The sequence below is a fragment of the Monodon monoceros genome, unplaced genomic scaffold (genome assembly GCF_005190385.1).
Source record: "Monodon monoceros isolate NGI ecotype Baffin Bay Population unplaced genomic scaffold, NGI_Narwhal_1 Super_Scaffold_16, whole genome shotgun sequence".
NCBI lineage: Eukaryota > Metazoa > Chordata > Mammalia > Artiodactyla > Monodontidae > Monodon > Monodon monoceros.
Window position 1 is genome coordinate 16,595,981 of NW_021703772.1, and position 21,628 is coordinate 16,617,608.

The window sequence follows — 21,628 nt, forward strand, 5'->3', positions numbered from 1 at the left end:
CACCTCAGTTTTCTCATCTGTACTATGGGGGATTTGTTGATGTTCACAACTTCCCCAAAGATGGCTGGGGATTGCACATTTCTGTAAAAACCTGAAAGCAGAAACCTTCTTTAGAGACCTCATTTTATTTTATTTTTTTTAAATTTTTTTATACATTTAATTTTTTTTAATTAAAAATTTTTTTTTGTTGGGCCTCACCATGCAGCATGCGGAATCTTAGTTCCCTGAGCAGGGATCAAACCTGTGTCCCCTGCATTGGGAGCACGGAGTCTTAACCACTGGACCACCAGGGAAGCCCCCAGAAATTCTCTTTGACAGATTGTTTTCCCCTTAGGAAAACCTCTTATGTTATTCATATAATATACAGTCTAGCAAGTGAACAGTTAATCAGAAACTAATTTGATAATGGCCATTACGTAACTTTGATATTTCTAAAATAAATTCCTAAGCATACTGAAAATACTGTATATCCAGTACACCAAAGGCAGAGTTCCCCATAGTACCCGTCTGGAAGTGTGTGCCTAATATCCTACCCACATGATGAGGGTAGAGGGACCCACAGGCCTCCCACAGCCAGATGTTCCCCCTGGACCAGTTTGCATAAATGGCTCAGATTGCCCCAAGGGAGCCACTGTTGGAATTTCATCTTTAACCTTCTGGAGACTCCAAATTAAAATGCAAATTTGTTACCCAGGAAGGTAATTTTTAACACATTAATGTTTATTTGTTAGTACTTTAGCACAAATTAGGTTTTCTCAAATTAGCCAGCTGCCTGAGAGCAGTGCTTAAATAGAAGTGAATCAGACTCCCAGAGGTGGGTTCGGGGTAAATTTGAGTAAAGGCCCATCCCCCATCACTGTCAGTACCCAGCATTTGCAAGAGTGCCTGTGTGTGGTCACACATGAGCACACACACACACACATACACACACGTGCGCACGCGCGACTTAAGATTCCAGACTTTAGCATAGCATTATTCAATAGAAATACAGTGCAAGTCACACAGATGATTTTAAGGTTTTTAGTAGCCACATTAAAAAATGTAAAGTTTCAAAGGTGAAATTAAATTTAATGGTATTTTATTTAACTCAGTATATCCAAACTGTTGCTTCAATATATAATCAATATAAAAATTATTAATAAGTTAGTTCTCCTTTTTGAGTACGAAGTCTTTGAAATCTCCTGTGTATTTCACATTTACAGTTTGTCTCAATTCGGACCAGTCCCGTTTCAAGCACTCAGGGCCCGCTTGTGGCCAGTAGTTACTCTGGACAGTGTAGACCTGGAAAGTGGGTCACAGACATGTGGTTGACCGAGGCAGCAACCTGGTGGGCTGGAGGGACAAATGGAAGTTGGGACCACCCGTACTTCCCCATCACTCAATTATATCAGTGTCACATTTTGCTGGAAGTCAGTCTTAATGCTGACTCCACCACTTAGCTGTGTGACCTTGGGCAAGTTACTTAAAACCCTCAGTTTTTTCATTTGCATGTAAACACCATAAATGCTCAATGAATATTTGATGTATCATCACAATTGATATTATTAGTAGCTATTTTTACAAACTAAATTAGTTTAAACGTGAACTATAAAGGTAGTCAGGTGCGATCAATCTTTCTGTATTTCTCTAAAAAGGAGAAAAATGACCAAACATCTATATATATAATATCTTTTAAGAGTAGGTTTCACTAGTTCCTGAAATTGGGCATTCCATCTCATGCAAATCACCTATACACTAAGAAATCCTGAAGATACTACCTTGCCTTAAGAACCATTTTTGTTTTTGTTTTTAACCCAAAGTAGTTATATTTAAATATTCCACAAAGAAACTTCTACAGAAGACTGTCCTAAAATACAACCTCATTATAGTAGTGGGTGAGCCAATGAAACAAAAGTTTTTCTTTCTCTTCTTTGTCCTCATTTATCTTCCTTTATTTAAAGTCAGCAGAAGGAACTAATTAAGGCAAAGCTAAAGGAGAAGAATTCAGAGGTTTGCATGGCACATGTGAATTAATCTTCCCACAATGGCATATTTGAAAGGTCAAGTAAGGCACTCCTTCTCTGTACCCCATCTAGTGAACCCTCACCAGCAACGGGGCAGAAGGAAGGCATGTCTTGGGTGTGCAGTTGGGCTGTCTCCAAACTTGCTTACCAAGTCACTATCATTCAAAACTACAGTGTAATGGTTTTCACCCAAAAGAGAATGATGGAAAATCATAACACGTGTCAATGCTTGCTCTACACGTTTCATGGGGGTTTTGTTTAGAATGAAAGATGTAGTGAAGATTATAAGACACAAATAAATGGTGATTAAATATGGGCTGTACTTACACATCCATGCACCAAACGCTGCAAGGCTGTGAACCACACAGAGCAAAGAAATGTACTTAGCCATCAGTTTAGAAGGTCATTTTGAATGTAGGCAGCAAAATGGCTGTGTGCATGAAAAACCACTACTGTATTTTGAGAGATCCTTCCTAAGAATCCTGAAATATTAATAATATGGTCTTAATGTAGTTGAAGACACAAGAATGTGTTAAGGGTAGCAAGGGTGGCTGAGAATAGTACAATGACAATTTTGTATTTTCTGCTTGCGCTTGCAAAAGCAAGAGGAAAAGAGAGTAAAAATAGTGTGTTTAGAGAACAGCAGCCTTCAATTTCCCAAATAGATATAAAACTCTGTATTCTCCAAATGAATTCACAAATACTTACTCTTGGTAACATCAATATACTAGCTTCAAGGAAACAGAAAAGCAGTATAAAACTGAAAATTCATTTTTCCCTTAAATAAACATGTATGTATACAACTAATGTTTGAACTTTAGGAAATTCAAGATATCCTTCAATTTGATTTTTGTGAACTAGGAATTCAATTCTTTAACTGGAAGTAGTCTTATTGGAATAGAAGTGGAGGAAATAGTAATGCTTTTTTTTCCTTAACAAGTTTTTGAATGTGTTCTGTTTTCACATGGCAATGAATCAGTCATAGGCCAATTTTGTTGTCAATCTCCCTCTCCCACTGTGAGTTTTTACATTTTGATGCCTGATGAAACGAAGGTGCACAAGGATTAGGCAGGAACGTGGAAAGTTTTCCTCCAACATCCAGATGTGAAAAAATAAAAGCAATTTATCCCTTATTGGCCGTCCCAGCCCCGAGCGACCAGGTTTCCACAAGTTGCCTTTGTGGGCTGTGACTGACTGAGTGAGACACGAGACCCAGTGGGTTTGTGTCAAGTTCAAGGACTCATTGTGTTTGAAGTGGGAAGAACAACGAGTTTGACCCTCTGTGCTTCTTCCTGCCAAAGCCACAGTTTTTGATTTTAATCGAAACCCTAGGGCCATCTTAAGCGTGACCAAGAAGCACCTTGCATGTTGAACCTTATCTAATGATATGATGTGTATCATATTGAGACACATAAATCTCAGTCATAGTCATTGGAGCGACTTGTTTTTCTAAGATGCTCCGGTCCAGTGACAGACGAAAGCAAATAAGGGAGAGATTGATCTCCGAGCGCTTTTATTGTCGGTGCTCCACACGCCATAAAGTTTTGGCTCGTTAAAGGAAATTCCATAAGCAACTTTAGTTAATAATGGTGAAGTCACTGCGTGCTTCTCTGGAGCTTCTGCTGAACTCCATTTCCGCCTGCCGTTACCAGAGCATGATTAAGAAAATACCAACAGGATGTGCTGGACGGGGGAACAGACTTCAACTTGAAGCCGTACAGATGCTTGATGGATGAGTAACGAGACAGGGAATGTGGCCATTTCTCCTCGGAGAATCACATAGTTCTGTGGATCTCTTTTTATCTACTGGTTTGAGTAAAATCTGCTGGCGCGGTTGGTCTCTTGCGGTGGTCACGCTGATGGAAAAGGCCCTTCTCCCAGCTGATATTTTTGATAGTTTAGAAATACCCAAAGTTGTGATAAATGGAGAAAATTGAGAGTGAATCGTACTGGAAAGATTGTGGGTAACTGTAACATTTTTATGGTACCTCTGGTCTTATAAAATAACTTTATTTTTAATGGCCTTGTCACTGTGGGTTTAATATGGATGGTGTCAGTCAATTTTTATTTGAGGTTGAGACAGATTTGGGAGGTGATCTTGAAGGGCATAGGGGAGAAAAAAAAGGGAGAGAAAGACGCTATTAATTATTATTTATAGTGAGATTTCCCAGAATTATTGAGTCTTTCCACATTAGTCAAAGCGGTCCTCGGTGTCAGTGTGATGTTAGATGAGGTCATGGAAAGCGTGTCAGGTGCATAAGGAACTATATGGCCCTGGCCCATGTTCTCTCTCCACCAGCCACTTGGGCTGTGTGTGCAGAGGGAGGGCGGTGTTGGAAAAATGGAGGAAGGGGGAAACATGAGGGTTTTATGAATTTGAAAATGAATGCAAAATATCTGCCAATCTTGAAAAAAAATCTGAACGTATTATATTCCAGAATCTACCGTAGGTAGTTTTATATTATTTTCCCCTGAAATCATGATCCATGTCTTACCAACTCTTTTCTTTTATGCTTGGTTGCTTCTGTTGTTCTTTCACTTTGGTTCTCTCTGTAGCTGAGCGTAATTAGGAAATAATCACCTACCAATTTTTTGTTGGCGCTGGGACACACTTCCAGCTATTTGGTTCAAAACCATGCTGTCAGATTCCATAGCATGGGGCCAAGAGTACAGGCTTTGGGGGCTGAGCACTTGCAGTCAGAGCTGGTCCCTGACATTTACCAGATGCATGGTCTGGTGCCGACAGTTTACCGCTCAAAGCTGGTATTCCTCATTTCCAAGGTAAGACTAGTAACAGTGCCTGTGGAAAGGGGGCGCCGTAAGGATCAAACGGCATCATGCATATAAGCATGTAGGAAGCGCTGGGTAAACTTTAGCTGTGCTTTTATTGACACAACCGGTTTTAAGAAATTTTTTTTCCACAGGGCTTTGCCACCTGACCGTAATGTTAATGGCTCTTAAAGAGTGTTATCAACAAATGTTTTGGGTTGTTTTACCTGCATCTCAAGCCAGATGCTCACTAGTGATTAGCAAAAAATGTCTCCTTTCTTCTGAATCAAGGAGGTAACATTTCGCTTTGATTTTTTTTTTTTTTTCTGCTTTCCTTTAGCTTGCAAAATTGGATATTACAAGGCCCTGTCCACGGACGCCAGCTGTGCCAAGTGTCCACCACACAGCTATTCTGTCTGGGAAGGGGCCACATCGTGCACCTGTGACCGAGGCTTTTTCAGAGCCGACAGCGATGCTGCCTCCATGCCCTGCACCCGTAAGTTGTACGCTCATCTCCCATTTCTTAGATGCCAACAGCTTTCATTTCCACCTAGCAGGGCACTGCTAGGTCTTCTCCCAGGATAACCATGCAGGGGGCAAATGAAATGAAACATGCATCTTTTCTCAGTCAGTGCAGGGGCAATCCTTAGGAAAAGAAAGGCTCTTTCTCACTGAGTTTGTTGCCTTCAAGATGCACAGCTGCCAACAGACGACTTGGTGGAACAGAGATTGAACATTCAGGGGTTGTCTGACACAGTGTAATTAGAGCTGAGACTGGAATTTATAAACGGCTTTACCGTTTCATCTAGGACTCCTGGGGAAGAGTGACAGCTGCAAGGGAAACAGGTATAGGATGGGATCACATGTGGGCAAGTGGTTTCAGTTCTGTGCACAGATGTCATAGCTTGCAATGTCATTACCCTTCTTCCTTCTTTCCTCAGAGTTTTGTGTTCATAACATTTAGACCCGGATCCTAATAAATGCTTGTTTAATGATAGGCACTGAACACATGCTGGGTTAAGGAATGGATGGGGTTGGCACCTCGGTATGCAGGGGAATAAAGAACTCCTTTCTCACACTTTATATGGACAGTGTTTCCGGGGGTTGACATTCCTTTCATGCATACTCTGGGATTCATAGACCCTGCAGTGGCTATGACCTTGACCAGAGCAAGGAGTGGTGGGCCCGGGTATTCCACCCCTGTGTTCTCATTGACTGAGACTGTGTTTGGAGGGACAGAGCTGAGTGGCCAGGCACAGGGGCTTTCCACGGGTTTTGGCTTTGTCTCGCAGCCCACCATTTAGTGCCCAAATGACTATTTAGCCTTTTAAGTTTCAGTCTCCTCATCTGTAGAATGGTCTGATAATAGCACCTCCCTCATGGTTGTTGTTACTCAGTACACATGTTATTTACATACTATGTAAAATGCATAAAATCATGCTACTTGACAGATGTTAGCTTTTACTGTCATTAGGACTTTCATTATTTTGTTCCTTAACTACCGTACATTCCATCTTGGCTGGCCTGTAAACATCACTGCAGATAGCAGGTTGTTTTTCTGGTTTGGAGTCAGTTGGGTCAGCTGGGGGGCCATTGTCTAGCCCAGTCAAAGACCACCTTTAAAAGGAGTGAGCGGAGAGGGCTTCCCTGGTGGCGCAGTGGTTGAGAGTCCGCCTGCCGATGCAGGGAACGCGGGTTCGTGCCCCGGTCCGGGAAGATCCCACATGCCGCGGAGCGGCTGGGCCCGTGAGCCATGGCCGCTGAGCCTGCGCGTGCTCCGCAACGGGAGAGGCCACAACAGTGAGAGGCCCGCGTACTGCAAAAACAAAAACAAAACAAAAACAAAAAGCAAAACAACAACAAAAAAAAGGAGTGAGCGGAGAAACTTCAGGGCCATCCCAAATTTGTACTGAAATTGCTGTACCCTCCGGAGTTCATTTCATAACCAGAGAGGATAATAATTATTGTCATAATAACTACAACAACCATTTTATCATTATACCCAGGTAATGCATTAGGCACTTTTGATTAACTTTATCATAGGGCTCATATGATAACAATCTACGAGATAGACATTATCTTTATTTTAGAGATGAGGTAACCGCTAGCTCAGAGATGTTAGGGGTTGTGACCAGGACTACGCTCCAGCTTGGTGATGGTGCTGCAAGACCAGAAGACTCACACAGTTTCTGTTTATTGGGAGGCACTCCTGCCCTCTTCCTTAGCTCATGCACAAATTTTCAGAGGGAAGGAGTATATTAGGGCCAGGCTTAGTTGTAAACATAACTGGACGAAGATTTCCTCATCTTCTTTTTCTGTTCCTTCCATAGACTAAGTACTTTCTCTGGATGCCACGTATATTTGATATGCTCAAGCCCAGCCTGTTTCTTTTCCAATCTAAATATTCTTCTCTTATGTTCCATTGTGTGCAATTAGTTTAATAATAAACTCTCCTCCTCTGTCCACACCCACTGCCAACATTTCTCCAGTTGAAATTTTAGGGCATAATAGCAAGCTCAAAGGGAAATATAGTGGGACGACAGTGTGATAATTGCCCTCAATTTGCATCATGCAGTCCAGCACCTACGTTCCACACAGATAAGTCTTCTCCAGGCTGGGGCTTGATTGTGAACCTCATAAAATTCACCTCTGATGGCAAGACAACCTGGCTTTTTCTCCCAGGTATTTTTAGTCTTATGATTCTGATCTGTTATCTAGCACTCTAGGGGGCCATGGGCCAATCACTTAATTCTTGCAGCTTGCTATGTGGGAGCTTAGGGAGACCCCAAAGGTTGCCACATGCCTGAGTTACTGGTATGTTTACCATATGTGTAAAAGTGGTTTCTGAACCCTTGGAGTTGTATGTTTCTGTAGGAGTAAATTATTAGCTTTACCCTGACTACGCAAATGAGAGAAAGAAAATATTGATTTTAGCCTGTGGTTAGACCTGAAAGTTTAACATGAAAGTAACTTTTGCATTTTTCAGAGATTGTTTTCAACAATGTAAGAGAGGTGGCTTTTTGTGTCATTGATAAGAGACCCATGAAAATACCAAAGCAATATGTGATCCTTAACACTCTCCTAACAAGATCATTGCATTTATTGTATCTCTCCGACTCTGAGTTAAGAGGAAACACAGTGCTGATGTTAATACCACACACTTGAGAGGCTATTTAATTTCTCCAAGCCTCAGTTTACTGACCTATAAAACGGGATTCTCACTATCTACCTGTGAGGTGGTTTTAAGAATTAAACAAGAAGGGACTTCCCTGGTGGTCCAGTGGTTAAGGCTCCGTGCTCCCAGTGCAGGAGGTCTGGGTTCGATCCCTGGTCAGGGAACTAGATCCTGCATGCTGCAACTAAAAGAGCCCACATGCCTCAGCTAAAGATCCCACACGTGGCAGTGAAGGTCCTGCGTGCTGCAACTAAGACCCAGAGCAGCCAAATAAATAAATAAATATTAAAAAAAAAGAAGAAGAAGAATTAAACAAGAAGATATTTGCAAAGGTCTGGCACATGGTAGGGATATAACGAATGTTTGTTCTCTTCTTTTATCCCCAGCTGGTCACTTCCTTCCCCAAATGACCTCCACAGCAGACAGCCAGTGCATCTCACTGCCCCTCTAAAGGGATTGTCTCACTTGACTACATGATTAAATTACCAATGTCTGTACTGTACTCCAGAAGCTCTGGGGGTAGGACTGAGGCATCAGTATTTTCAAAAGTTGCCCCCATAATTCTACTGTACAGACAAGGTTGAGACCACTTCTCTACAGAGTTTAATTTTTAAGTTTTATTTTTTAATTTAATAAATATTAACTACACAAGACTCTTTAAGACCTCTTTGAGATAGGGGTAATCTGGGAGGTGACCATATTTTGCTAACAGATAGACTAGTAAATTAAACAGAAGAATTAGAATCTATTCTAGTCTACGGCCCTCCTTCTAGATTTCTTCCATCCTGGTGAATACAGTGGACCTGCATTGTCCAAGACGGTAGCCACGAGGCACACGTGACTGTTTTAATGGACACATTTCAGGGCTCAATAGCCACATGTGGCTAGTGGTGACCATACTGAACAACACTGCTATAGAATATTTCTATGATCACAGAAAGTTCCATTGGGCAGTGTGGTGGTAGATTTTTCAATAGAGAAGACAGTGGGAGTTTCTCAGAGAACCCCTTGATCAAATAACCCAGAAAATGAAGCCCTTCCCCCTCGCCCCACCCCCAGCTTTATCGGCTTCTCCTGACAAGATGTGGGGATGGAAAGGAACATAAACATCAGGGATCCTTTCAAAGTGATTCCAGCCTCTAATCAGTTCTTCCCAGTTGGTTAAGCCAGGTGACAAACCCAATCCCCTTGTGCTGACAGCCATGATAATCAGGGACTTCTTTGTTCATTATGCTGTCTTTAACCCCAACATTCTTATGCAGCCCTGAGTTTAGTGATCGCTCACTGTGACGGCACACTAATGAAGAAATAAAACACACTCTCTGAGACTCATTCTTCTGGCCAAAGAGAGACTCTGCTCCACTGGCTTGTAAAATCAGGTTTTTGTTCACTTGGAGAACGATTAGACCCGGAATACAAGCAGCATTGGCTAATTTAGAAGGAAACACCTAAGAAGTTCTTCACACCGTCGACATTGCTGGAGAACTTCAGAGAATTTAATGGAGAATAAACTTTATCTCTAGGAGGACTTTGGATGGAGCTTCTGGTTAGGTTAGGTTAGCATAAATGGCTGTGAGTAAGATAGGCAGTTTTCAATGGAGGCATCATGTGAACATTTTCAAGAAAATAATCTGTAAGAACAATGCTTCTTAAACGTGAATGTGCGTAGAATCACGCGAAAGACACCTAGGGATTGATAGGAGATGTCAGGCTTGACATTCTGCATTTTTAACAAGTCCCCAGATGCTGCTGGTCTGTGGACCACCTTTAGCCAGTAGGAATTTAGAGCCTCCCTGATGGATCACATGTGATAGGAGACCCTCTCTTCTGTCCTTGTCACTTCCAGGCCATTTCTTCAGCTCATTGATGACTCTAGAGAGAGATTTCAAGGGTTCTGAACATTCTCCCTTAATGGAAATCGAGTACTTCATTTGTCTCCCAGATGAAGAAAATCCAACCTGGTTTGGAGTTGCATAATCAAACACAGGCACTGTGGAGTCTCTACTATGTTACTAGGTTACAGCCAAAGAGTAGAAATGTCAGTGTTCCCTTTAGGCACAGACATCAGTCAAGAAAGTCAACAGGGTTTTTGGAGACGTTGCCAGCAAGGCAGACACGCAGGCCTCCATACATACAAGGATGCCATCTAAGCTGATGAAGGGATTTTGCTTTCATGAGCCATTTCTTAAAAGAAATTTCAATGTGATTTTAAAAAAATGGAGTATAGTTGATTTACAGTGTTTTAGGTGTGCGGCAAAGTGATTCAGTTATATATATATTTGTGTGTGTGTGTGTGTGTGTGTATTCCTTTTCAGATTCTTTTCCGTTAGAGGTTATTACGAGATACTGAATATAGTTTCCTGTGCTATACAGTAGGTCCCTGTTGTTTATCTATTTTATGTATAGTAGTGTGTATCTGTTAATCCCAAAATTCCCAATTTATCCCTCTTCCCTCCTTTGCCCTTTGGTAAACATAAGTTTGTTTTCTATGTCTGTGAGTCTATTTCTGTGTTGTAAATAAGTTCATTTGTATCATTTTTTTTAAGATTCCACATATAAGTGATATTACATGATGTTTGTCTTTCTCTGACTTACTTCACTTAGTATGATAATCTCTAGATCCATCCATGTTGCTACAAATAGCATTTCAGTCTTTTTTTATGGCTGAGTAATATTCCACTGAATATATGTACCACATCTTCTTTATCCATTCCTCTATGGATGGACATTTATGTTGCTTCCATATCTTGGCTACTGTGAATAGTGCTGCTGTGAACGTGGGGAGCACATATCTTTATGACTTAGAGATTTTGTCCTTTCTGGATATATGCCCAGGAGTGGGATTGCTGCATCATACAGGAACTCTATTTTTAGTTTTGTAAGGAGCCCCCATACTGTTCTCCATAGTGGCTTCACCAATTTACATTTCCCCCAACAGTGTAGGAGGGTTCTTTTTTTGCCACACCCGCTCCAGCATTTATTATTTGTAGACATTTTAGTGATGGCCATTCCGACCAGTCAGTGTGATTTTTATCAATGAAATCAATGTCCTTTAACTCTGATGATCACCAACGCTTCTCCTCCAGATCTCTTTCCCCTTCCCTTTACCTTTCCTTGTAGTCGGGGAACGTAGTCTAGTGATCAGCAGTGCTGGGAGACCTTGATGCCTTAGTCATTCAGTTGCTCGTTCAATGATTCTAGTCGGTGTTCTTTTCCCCCTTTGGAAGAAAGAACCAGTATTACATTTAAGGTAACTTTCCAGTCCTTCATTGTGTTTCAAAATGTACTGGAAAAAATGCCTTGTGAAAAAGCAAATTGGCTTTGTATATCTGGAAAGAAATAACTGGTTTGTTATTTTGCCTCTTCTACTTCTGAGCACCATTACGGTGCTCTGTACTTTTCAATTGGAAATCTGTCCTTGTGCTGTTGGGTCCTCTTTGTTTAACTTGTTTGATGAAACTTATTAGAGCCTCATGATTGGGGGCACTCTGTAAATAAGAGATTATTATTTTAGATTGCCAACTTGAAGGGCCTTCACGAATCTGTCTGTAAGTAAACGGCCTTGAATAATTCAGTCAGCTATGCCAAACAAACAAAGAATGATTGATTGATACTTAGATGTGGCCTAAAATATTCCAAAATTGCAGCTTTTAAGACAATTTGTACTGGAGGAGCTCAGTGCTAATGAGGGCAAATTTACCAAGATCTGTGACGAAAGGTCCTGATTTGAGGAAAGATTTCTGCAGGTTTAGGTTATCAAGAAATTGAAACAGCCTAGCTCCAAACAGCAAAGCATCACTTACTTTGTCTTTACATTTGCCTTTTCTAATTGAATTTATCGCACCACTGTATTTCCTCTAGAAAATGTATTGTTTTAAAATTACCATTTCAGTTCTATTACTCAAAGCCCTCCCTTCTAATGCTTTCTGACAGTTATCCACATAATGAACCATAATGAAATGATGAGCAATCTTCAGTGGAAACCCAATGTGGATCCCAGTGGTGCTGTGTGACTGCGCTGTTAACATTTAAATGCAAATTAAAATAACATCGTCCTTACTTGTTTCCAAGGTCAGGAGAAGAGAGAGACTTTTTTCTTTTTCTTTTTTTTTTTTTTTCGCGGTACGCAGGCCTCTCACTGTTGTGGCCTCTCCCCGTTGCGGAGCACAGGCTCCGGACACGCAGGCTCAGCGGCCATGGCTCACGGGCCCAGCCGCTCCGCGGCATGTGGGATCCTCCCGGACTGGGGCACGAACCCGTGTCCCCTGCATCGGCAGGCGGACTCCCAACCACTGCGCCACCAGGGAAGCCCTTTTTTCATTTTTTAAGTGCTTTAATTTTGGAAATCTCATATCCATTTTCCAACAAGCCCTTGAAGGTTCCACTGAAGTTCATCTCATATCCATTTTCCAACAAGCCCTTGAAGATTCCACTGATGTTCATCTCTGCCCCAAAGACTTACATGCTCAACAGCCCAGCTAAGGGATTTTGGAAGGGATGTCTAACAGGAGACTTTGATGTTATAAACCACAGGATAAAAGGTAGCTATCGGTTTCAAGTACACTACGTTTCTTCCCCACCCAAAAGCATATTTCTTTTTGCTTTGGAACTGCAAGTAACTAATAATATAATGATGGAAGGAAGGACGTTCTGTGCAATTGATCAATGAGAGTGTAATTGACTCTGGTGACAGACTAGTTAGTGGAAGAGTGAGAATAAAGGCCAAAGATTCCTAAAGTTTTGTTCACGAAAGTGTTTCAGAAGATCCATTGGTTGATCCCTAACCGCTTCACATTTTATTGTCTATGTTATCAATCCTTTTTTGAGAACATACTTTTATGAAAATTCTTGAATCTAAGGTTTGGTTATTTCATGTGATTTATAAAATTTGCAATATTAGAGTGTAGTTTCATACTGCATTCCATAGGACAAAAAGTCAATTAAGACACCAACTCCCCCTTTTCCAGATCATGTGATGTAGTTTTTAAGGCAGAACATACGGTCCCACTGCCTGTTAAGCCAGCTGATAGGCCACCAAATGTGCCTGTCCTCTGGACCATGAAAACTGATCAAAACAACCAAAGCCATTTTCATGATTCAGGTGCAGCCTTCCACCCATTCCATTTTTAGGCTGCATCTTTAGTTAGATCTCTAGTTCAAGGTCTGACATCAGTTAGTGAGTAAACCACATCCTTGTTTCTTCCTTTTAAGTTATCTTTCAGCCTTTTGACTGTGAATAGAAACAATTACCTCTAAAGAACCCAAGTGCATGATTCTGGTCTAAAGACAATTAAGGATATAAGGGGAAAAAAGCATCAAGTGTGCTTAATGGAAAGCACTAGACAGACCCCAGGCTGATCACTTGCCGTTTGGTAAAATTTTAAAAGTTCTAAGGTATTCTATAAAGATCAGATATCAGCTCGTTGAGTTATTTTTAAAAATGCTACTTTAGCCTCAGCATTATCCTCCAACCTTATTCTAGCTTTATACAGATAAGCAGTCCAATGTGGACATTTTATCGGGATTAATAGTACAATGTGGATTCAGCCGAAAAATGCATATGTTTGAGGAACACGAATGTGTGCCCAAGTGAAAGACTTGACTCTTCTGCCAGCGTCGTTTAGCCAGGTTATTACAATTTTTCCACCACCATGAATAATTAAGAATGGCTTGTTATCACCCGAGCCCCGTCATCTCTAGATAGCGCTTTTGACACGACTCATGGAAGTCCTACAGTGGCTGTGTGCAGCATGCTTCTGTGAAACAAGGTCAATTAGACACTTTCCTGAGATCCCCTGGGGTGAGAAGTGGATGCCTTCTCTGCTATCAGCATTTTGATTTTCCTGTCATAGCTGACTCTTGCTCTACATGCCGTCTACAGCTCGGCAGAAGATGGACTGAGGGGAGAGGCCTGTTGCATAGATAGAATTGCCCCCCACCCTCCCGTGACCTTCCACCCAGGAAAGCATCTTTAACAAAAACTCCTACTCTTGAGTGGAATGTAGGAACCAGGCAGAGAGGACAGAGCACCATCGGGGAGGTAATGCCAGCGAACTTCAGCCTGAAGGGCAGGGCAGCCAGGAGAAATGTGAGAACACTCCAGCTGGGTCCACAAAGAATTCGTAGATATGCTTCATTTTTCCTTTGAATTGTCCGTATCTCTGGGAAGGGGGTCGTTTTAGCCTTTGAATCAGGCTTTCTGATCCTATCTTCGCACATATCGGCTGTGTGAATTTGGGTGAGTTGCTTCACTTTTCATATCTTAGTTTTGGGTCATCAGATTGCTTGGGGTAACAAATACTGGGGCTTAAATGGGATAAAGGATGAAAAAGGACTTTGCAAGAGATGAATTCACAGGCTAGCTAATTCTAAAGCAAAATACTTAGAAATTTCTTTAAAAAATTACTTTTCGTGGTCTTTCATATTGTAACTTCTTCACGGATAACTGAGAGTTAACTGTATAAAGCACTTCAGCCATAAGCTAGTCATCTTAAAATAAAGAAACTCCAACTGCAATTAACCTAGTAAAGAAAAGACAGATGGTTCCTGGGTGTAGAATAGGAAAAATAGATATACCGAAAAAATAGGTGGTAGCAAACTTTCAGCAAGGAGTTACCTCTACAGGAAACCAAGAATTTTTCGTGACAGTAATAAGTGATTGATGTGTTGGAAGGGTTCTGTTTTTTAATAATGGGCAGTTCTGCTTTGACTCTATTCGTTGTTAAACACATAAACTGCCGCTATAAAAGGTTATGCGCTGTGCATACATCTTGGAAGAGGTGTCCCAGCAGCAGTCTTCGTGTAAACTCACCCACAGCAGCAAAGTCTGAGAGAAGGCAATTAGTAGTGACACGTATATAACTGTCAGGGGGGTTGCATGGGCTCGGTTTCAGAGTCAAAACTTACACACCCCAACTGTTTATTCTGCCTTATAACCTGCCTTTCAGCTGGAGAGAGATTAACAAAGGCTTATCTGAAGGGTTAGAGGGTTTTACAGCTAAGGCACTGAAGTATTATTGACAGTCCAAAAGTTGTACATGATTAATGAAGCCTTACGAAATGGAACTCAAGACCCGCGGTGCCTCTTCCTCGGAAGCTCTGTCTTGTCCTGGTTGCCTCGGCATTTTAGTAGCATGACAGTAGCGCTTCAAGAAATTGATCATTTAAGAATTATGTTTCTGCCCATGCTCTGGGGGAATGTTTCTTCCATATCCAGAATTAATTTCATGGCACAGGCATTGAATTTTAAAATGGTGATTAAAAATCAGCTAAGTATTAAAAGTGTGTGATAGCTTTGGAAGCTGCTTTATACTTGAGCCTGGCTACTTTGGTTTCCTAGCAGCTATCTCCTAGCCCTGGTTGCAGACTTTTTTTTTTAAAGCTTTTAGCATGTAATTGCCGTTTTTTCCTCCCCCATCACCTTTGCCTTTTGCGATGGGATATACCGAAGTGCTGTGGCTGTGACGCTTCTGAGGGGTGAGCTGGGCTGGACTTAAAGAATCATCCTTCATTCACTTGTTCAGCAGACATTTAGTAAACATCTACTACACCTTTGGCATTTTTCTAAGGGCTGGAAGATGCTCATAAACCAGAGAAAAGATTCCTGTTCTCATAGAGCTTCTGTTTTAATGGGAATGATAAACAAGATAATGTAAAATTCTCACAAGAAAGAAAAAACAAAGATCATGAGACAGGGTTAAAATAGAGGAAAGGGAAGAATTTCACTTTGCTGAGAGTGGTCGGGTGAGATTTGAGCTGAGACACCCCCCCAGGGGGCGGGGGAGGCGGGGAGGGGGCTGCTCTTGAAGAAGCCAGGGGACAATTCCAGGCACAACTACCAAGTCTAAAGAATTTGAGTTGCAGGTTTAAAGTTTTACTGACAATGTGAGTTTTAAACTTGACTTATTTTTACCCTTTGGTCCTGGAGTCTGCTGGCACTTCAGTTGTTGTAAGTAACAGAAATTTCAGGTTTATGTGGCACATTTCACCTTGTGTCCATATAGATTTAAACCCTTTGGCAGAACCTACTTTTAAATGCATTTCTCAAAGTGGGTTTCCATCATTTGCTGAAGTTTCAGTTACTTGCTCTAAGAATAAAGAAGTGAATTTTACCTGACTTGTGACTTTGGAATGGGGTACATAAGGTGCAATTATCCTGACCTAGACTTTCCACGGGGTGGTTTATAACAAACACCCAAGTTCACAATGGAGGTATTTTTGACTTTGGATTTACTGTTGGCTGATCCTTTTTGAACCATTTTATTAAGCCTCCTACAGATTTCATGTGTATTTGTAAAACATCAGGTTGTCCTAAATGGGCTACTTTAAATCCTGGCAATAAGCCATCAAGTATGTTTTCTAAATTACTCAGGAATTACACTTTAGTCTAATACATGGGAGGGAAGAATTATGATTTGTGGAATTACTGGAATTTTCTTTGATGCTTGGAATATTGCCCTTGTTAAATGTCACATTCATTTAATTTCTCTAGATAGTGTGTGGTTCATTTCTGAAAGCTTGTCTTTTCCCAGAGGAAAACACATGATAGGTTAAGGAAGATCAAGATTTCTTTTATGATGTAACAGGATATGATGCGATAGTCCTTTGCTTCTGCTGTAATTTGGCTACAGTTTCTTGGGGACTTCATACTGTCAAACTCCTGTCAACTGAATGCAAGTTGACATCCCACTAGAAAATAATAATTACCCATTGTAGCACCTTCCACCAGTACTTGCTGTGCGATACAGAAAGTCTTTCACACCCGTGAAGCAAATGGTTGTTCATTAAATTTATCCACGGTGGCAAGAAATGCAGAGGCCATTTCTGTCAGAGCAATGAGAAACCCAAAACATAGGCCATAATATTTTCTGTATTTTATTCCTTGCTTAATCAAAGAAAGTAGGTGTAACTTGGACTTCAGAAGCCAGAGTTGTTACCTGACCTGTATAAGTGTGTAAATCAGGGGTGTGATCTCCCTAGATTAGTTCAGAGTATGCTTGAAGTCCCTAGAATTATGTGCAAAATTACGAGTCATCATCTTTATGGGAAGAGAGTGCTTCGCTCCTATCAAAGTCCCTGTAGCAGGGCTTGGGAAACTATGGTCTGAGGGTCAAATTCAGCTGCCCTTGTTTTTGCAAATAAAATTTTCTTGGGACACAGTCATGTGCATTGGTTTAGGTATTGTCTGTGATTGCTTTCAAGGCACCGTGCAGAGCTAACAGTTGCTAGAGAGACCATATAGCCCATAAAGGCTAAAATATTGACTATCTGACCCTTTACAGAGGTTTGTTGAATGTTGTTCTAAAGGGTTAGTAAGTTAAGGGTTATTGCCTTTGACTTCTTGTTCTAGTAGTTAAGCTATTACCCATGCCACTAAATTATGTTAAAAATGTGAAAGGCATTCTAAACATGAGAACTTTAAAATAGTTTAGCACGCTAGCCCCATTCTTTGATGGAGGAAGAGACAACCTTAGGCTTATATGTGAATATCAAGCAGGTTTTACAAATAAAACCAAAAATGTAAAGGAAGGATATTTATTATCCCCTTAAATATACTTCAGTATTTGATTGATTTGTATTTTAAAATGTCTTAATTTTGCTCATAAAAGTAAAATTAAAAGAAAAAACATACTTCTATAAAGGCTAATAAGGAAAAGGCCCATGAAACCGTTAAAATTAACTGTCTTCAGAGATAAAGTTTTCCAGAGCTTCATGCCTGAAGAAATCATCCCCTGAAGTCAAGATGGAGGAAGAAAAGTCATAATAACCAATCCCAAATTAACAAAACTTCAATTGATAGAGCCCACATTCTGAATTTCCAGCCATACTGGCTGGTTGTGGAGCTAGAAAAACAAGAGAGGAAAGAGTACTTGCCCTTCCGTCCTCCTGATGCTCACATGGTCCATATTTAACTTCCTTTAGTCTCTTCCGTCCCCCTTTGATTTCCTGCCCCTTCCTTCAACTATCCAGGAGAGCATCAAAATGAATCAGAATATTTCTTTTTCCTCCCTCCTCTAGAGCAGGTGACAAATACTGGACACAATAAATATTTGTTGAGTAATTGAATGATTCCACAGTCCCTCCTAACAGAAGAAACCACCTCTATATGATACATAGCCCTCCCTACTTGTTCCAAAGTATTTTTAAAATGTAGAAAAGAAGAACTTGAATTAAACTAGCTACTCTGAGATACTCCTTTACAGGGCTTAATGGTAATGAATCAGTATGTGAAAAGCTGGCTAGTACAGCCTTATCTCAGAGAAGCTTGTATTAATTCACAGGCTTAAAATAACATTGTAGGTAGAAGGGCAGAAGATGCATTAGAGGACCTTGTTAGTTTTCCATCCAGTCATTCATGGCTCCTCAAAAGTTTATTGAGCTTGCTCTGAACTAGGAATCATAGGAGATACTGGGAAATGAGGAAGACATCAATTCTTCTCTTGAGGAGCACACCGACTGTGATAGAAACAGATATGTACTGGGTGTCTGATTAGCAAGACCCCTTTACATGTTCCAAACAGAGTAGGAAATAGAAATAATGCCCTGAAATATGGAATAATCTCATAAGCAGGATTACTGCCAGTCCTACATTGAGGCTAGTAGTGGGCAGTTTGGGAAGACATAAAACCCTATAATTCACAGTGACCTGCAGCTACCTGATGTTGGTGTATGCTTGGTACATACGATGTCAATATGGAGACTAGAAAATTAAATGGTACGATTATCCCTATTAGTTATAAATCTCACATTGGAAATTGGAGACATTTAGAGGTGGGCATATTTCTGACGAGAAAGGCAAGCATTTGTCAGAAATTTAATTGTTCCTAAGTATCTAGATACGATGCTATTACCGAACCAAGCTTGGGCCTGCTCACCTGACCTGCGGCAAAACCAATCTACTGACACAAGGTTGTGGTGAAGGAAAGTACAGCATTTATTGCCAGGCCCCAAGTGAGGAGAATGGACAGCTAATGCTCAAAAGACTGGAACTCTCTGATGACTTTCAGGGAAGGGTTTCTAAAGACAGTGTGAGGGAGAGTCTCAAGGTATGTGATCTGCTCGTGCTCAATTCTCTGATTGGTTGATGGTGAGGTAACAGGGTGATGTTTCGGGAATCTCAGTCATGGACCTTCTGGTTCCAACTGGCCTGGGGTCTAGTGCTTGTGTCAGCATGCAGTTAGCTTCTTTTACCTGATGGGGGTTTTAGTATCTACAGAACAAGTCAAGGTTATGGTTCAGGATATTAGCTGTAGCCCTTGAGGAGGAATTAAAGGTCCTTGACTTTGTTTTACGGCTAAACTATTATTATTTTGTCTCGCTTGACTGTTTCCCTTTGTTTCTGCATGTTCTCACTTCCCTGATTAAATTTGCTCTTTGGAACTCGGGGAAGGCCTAGGAGGCTAAAGCTTTTCCACACACAAGAGAGAGGGGCCATGGGGATCTGTCCCCAGGAAGGCCCTACAGAGTCCTGCTGGGTTTCAATACTTTAAAAAAAGAGTTAAGTTTTTTCCCTTCTGGATGCCTTGTGTTTATTGAGAAAACTCAGTGTTACTCATGTTGCCTGTATTATTCTCTTTAGTCCTCTCTACAGGTAACTATTTTAAGATCCTGCTGTTAAGTATGACCGTTGGGCCCAGATTGACTTGGCTGTATTAAAGGCCATGCTTTTTTTTTCATTTTCTTGAGAAGAGGATACTTTCTTTTCTGAGGAAGAGATGGCCCTTCCCTATACATGGAAACACACCTGATGTGTTTACCATCTTTTAATTGGCAAAGTTTTTTTGAAAAGGAAAAACTCAGTACAACCACCATTGTGATTTTAATTTATAAAGCAAGTGTGCTTTCCCAGGTTTACGCAGAAGCCAAAATAATCATCTACTAGGTGCGCACTTCTATTATTCCTTCCCCCCACCTCAGTTCTCTGGCTATAGTCAGAGAATAGTCAGAGAATTATGTAAGCTGCTGCTGTGCCCCCATGTAACCATCACTCCTTATGGCAACAAAACATAACACATACGCAGTACAAGTCACCAAACCATTTGTGAAGGCAGCATTGAACTTGAACTTGCTTAGTTTTCTGTCTTCCGTTGAGCATTTGCCCCAGGGTAGATTCTTTAAGAATCACTGACCCAAGGAAGAAGGCTATTCCGCACTGCGTCTTGTTTTCATGCCAGCCCTCCATTTTGAAACCCTGCAGCATCTTTGTATTTTTTTTTCACGTAGCAGCGTTATATCTCTGAGTCCTGTGACCATGTAGTTTTCTGCTCCATTTCTTCTCTGTTTAGACACTGCCATGCCCCGTCCTACATACTAATTACTGACTTTTTGCTTCTGTGCTTGATTCATTGTGTCACATTTTCCCATGTGAAAGTGGACTAGGAACCTTGGCAAGGAGGTTAATGGATTTGAGAGTCACTCTTATTTAACCCTGAAAGTCACAGCAAAATAAGAACCAGTGGCTTGACCCATTTTATGAACCAAGCTGTGGTCAACTTCAGCGACAGACTAGCAATCAGTTTCACTATGATGGAAAGAAACATCTACAGAATTTGAACAGGATTGAAGATACACCTTCCCTTTTCCTATCTTTACCTCTCAAACTTTGGCTGAAGCTACTGATTTTGTTGTTATTTTACCTTTAATGTGGAAATAACCCCAGAGCGTGGGAGTTAGTACTTTGGGATTTTAGTTGGACTCTGTCACTAATTAGGTTGCGTGAACTTTCAGTATTGTCAACTCTGCTTTCTGGCTCTCAATTTCCTCATCTATAAAATAAGACTATTTAGCCAAATGATCTTTAACATCTTATCTGGCTCTAGGAGTCTGTGATTTCAAATAGCTCTAATCATTTATTCAAAAAAACATTTACTTAATCCTGTTGTTTTCCATTACTCTACTAAGGACCATAGATATAAATTTGGAATCTAAACAAGAAGGAAATTTGTGCTTCCTTTCTGAGGACTTCTGTGGGGGCAACCTTACCTTTAACACAAATTTTACAGCACTGTCTTTCCTTTAAGGTTCTCAGGATGGGGACCAGGTCTTAACATTAAGAGAGAGAGGTTGTCGGTAATTAGTCTCCCAGGGAGATTGGGAGGTCCTGCTTACCTTGTTAAAATAAAGGCTTCGGGCTTCCCTGGTGGCGCAGTGGTTGAGAGTCCGCCTGCCGATGCAGGGGACACGGGTTCGTGCCCCGGTCCGGGAAGATCCCAGATGCCGCGGAGCGGCTGGGCCCGTGAGCCATGACCCCGGAGCCTGCGCGTCCGGAGCCTGTGCTCCGGGAGAGGCCACATCACTGTTGTGGGAGAGGCCACAACAGTGAGAGGCCCGCGTACCGCAAAAAAAAATAAATAAATAAAAATTAAAAAATAAAGCCTTCAATTAAATTGTATAAAGAGAAAAGGAGAGTGAATTACCCTTATTCAATATTATTACCAAAATCCTTTAGCCATTCATCACTGTGAACTAAGTAATAAATACTGAATATGACTCCTTATTCGTAAAAGTTACCTCTTCCAATTCTCTGGCAATGGCTAGTCTGGAACAGTATATTCCGTTATGGTTGACTAGGTAAAGCTTCTCCTGACCTCATGCAGGCTTCCGGTTAACCTCCTTTTTCTGGGGAACATGGACACATTTCCCTGAAAGCGTCATTACAAATATATTAGAAGTAGAATAGAAG

At 41.1% G+C, this 21,628-nt stretch overlaps 1 protein-coding gene across 4 annotated transcripts in view; it reads left to right on the plus strand.

The window, feature by feature from the left end:
- EPHA4 (EPH receptor A4) overlaps positions 1-21,628 on the plus strand; it is a 143,258-nt gene that overhangs the window by 56,899 nt on the left and 64,731 nt on the right. For all 4 annotated transcript variants that reach the window (XR_003794018.1, XM_029225872.1, XM_029225874.1 and 1 more), the window contains exon 4: positions 5,113-5,268. Coding sequence is in view for 3 of the 4 variants with exons in the window: in XM_029225872.1 (XP_029081705.1) it covers positions 5,113-5,268 (156 nt within the window). In the remaining variant the exon portion in view is untranslated. The remainder of the gene's footprint in view (positions 1-5,112; positions 5,269-21,628) is intronic.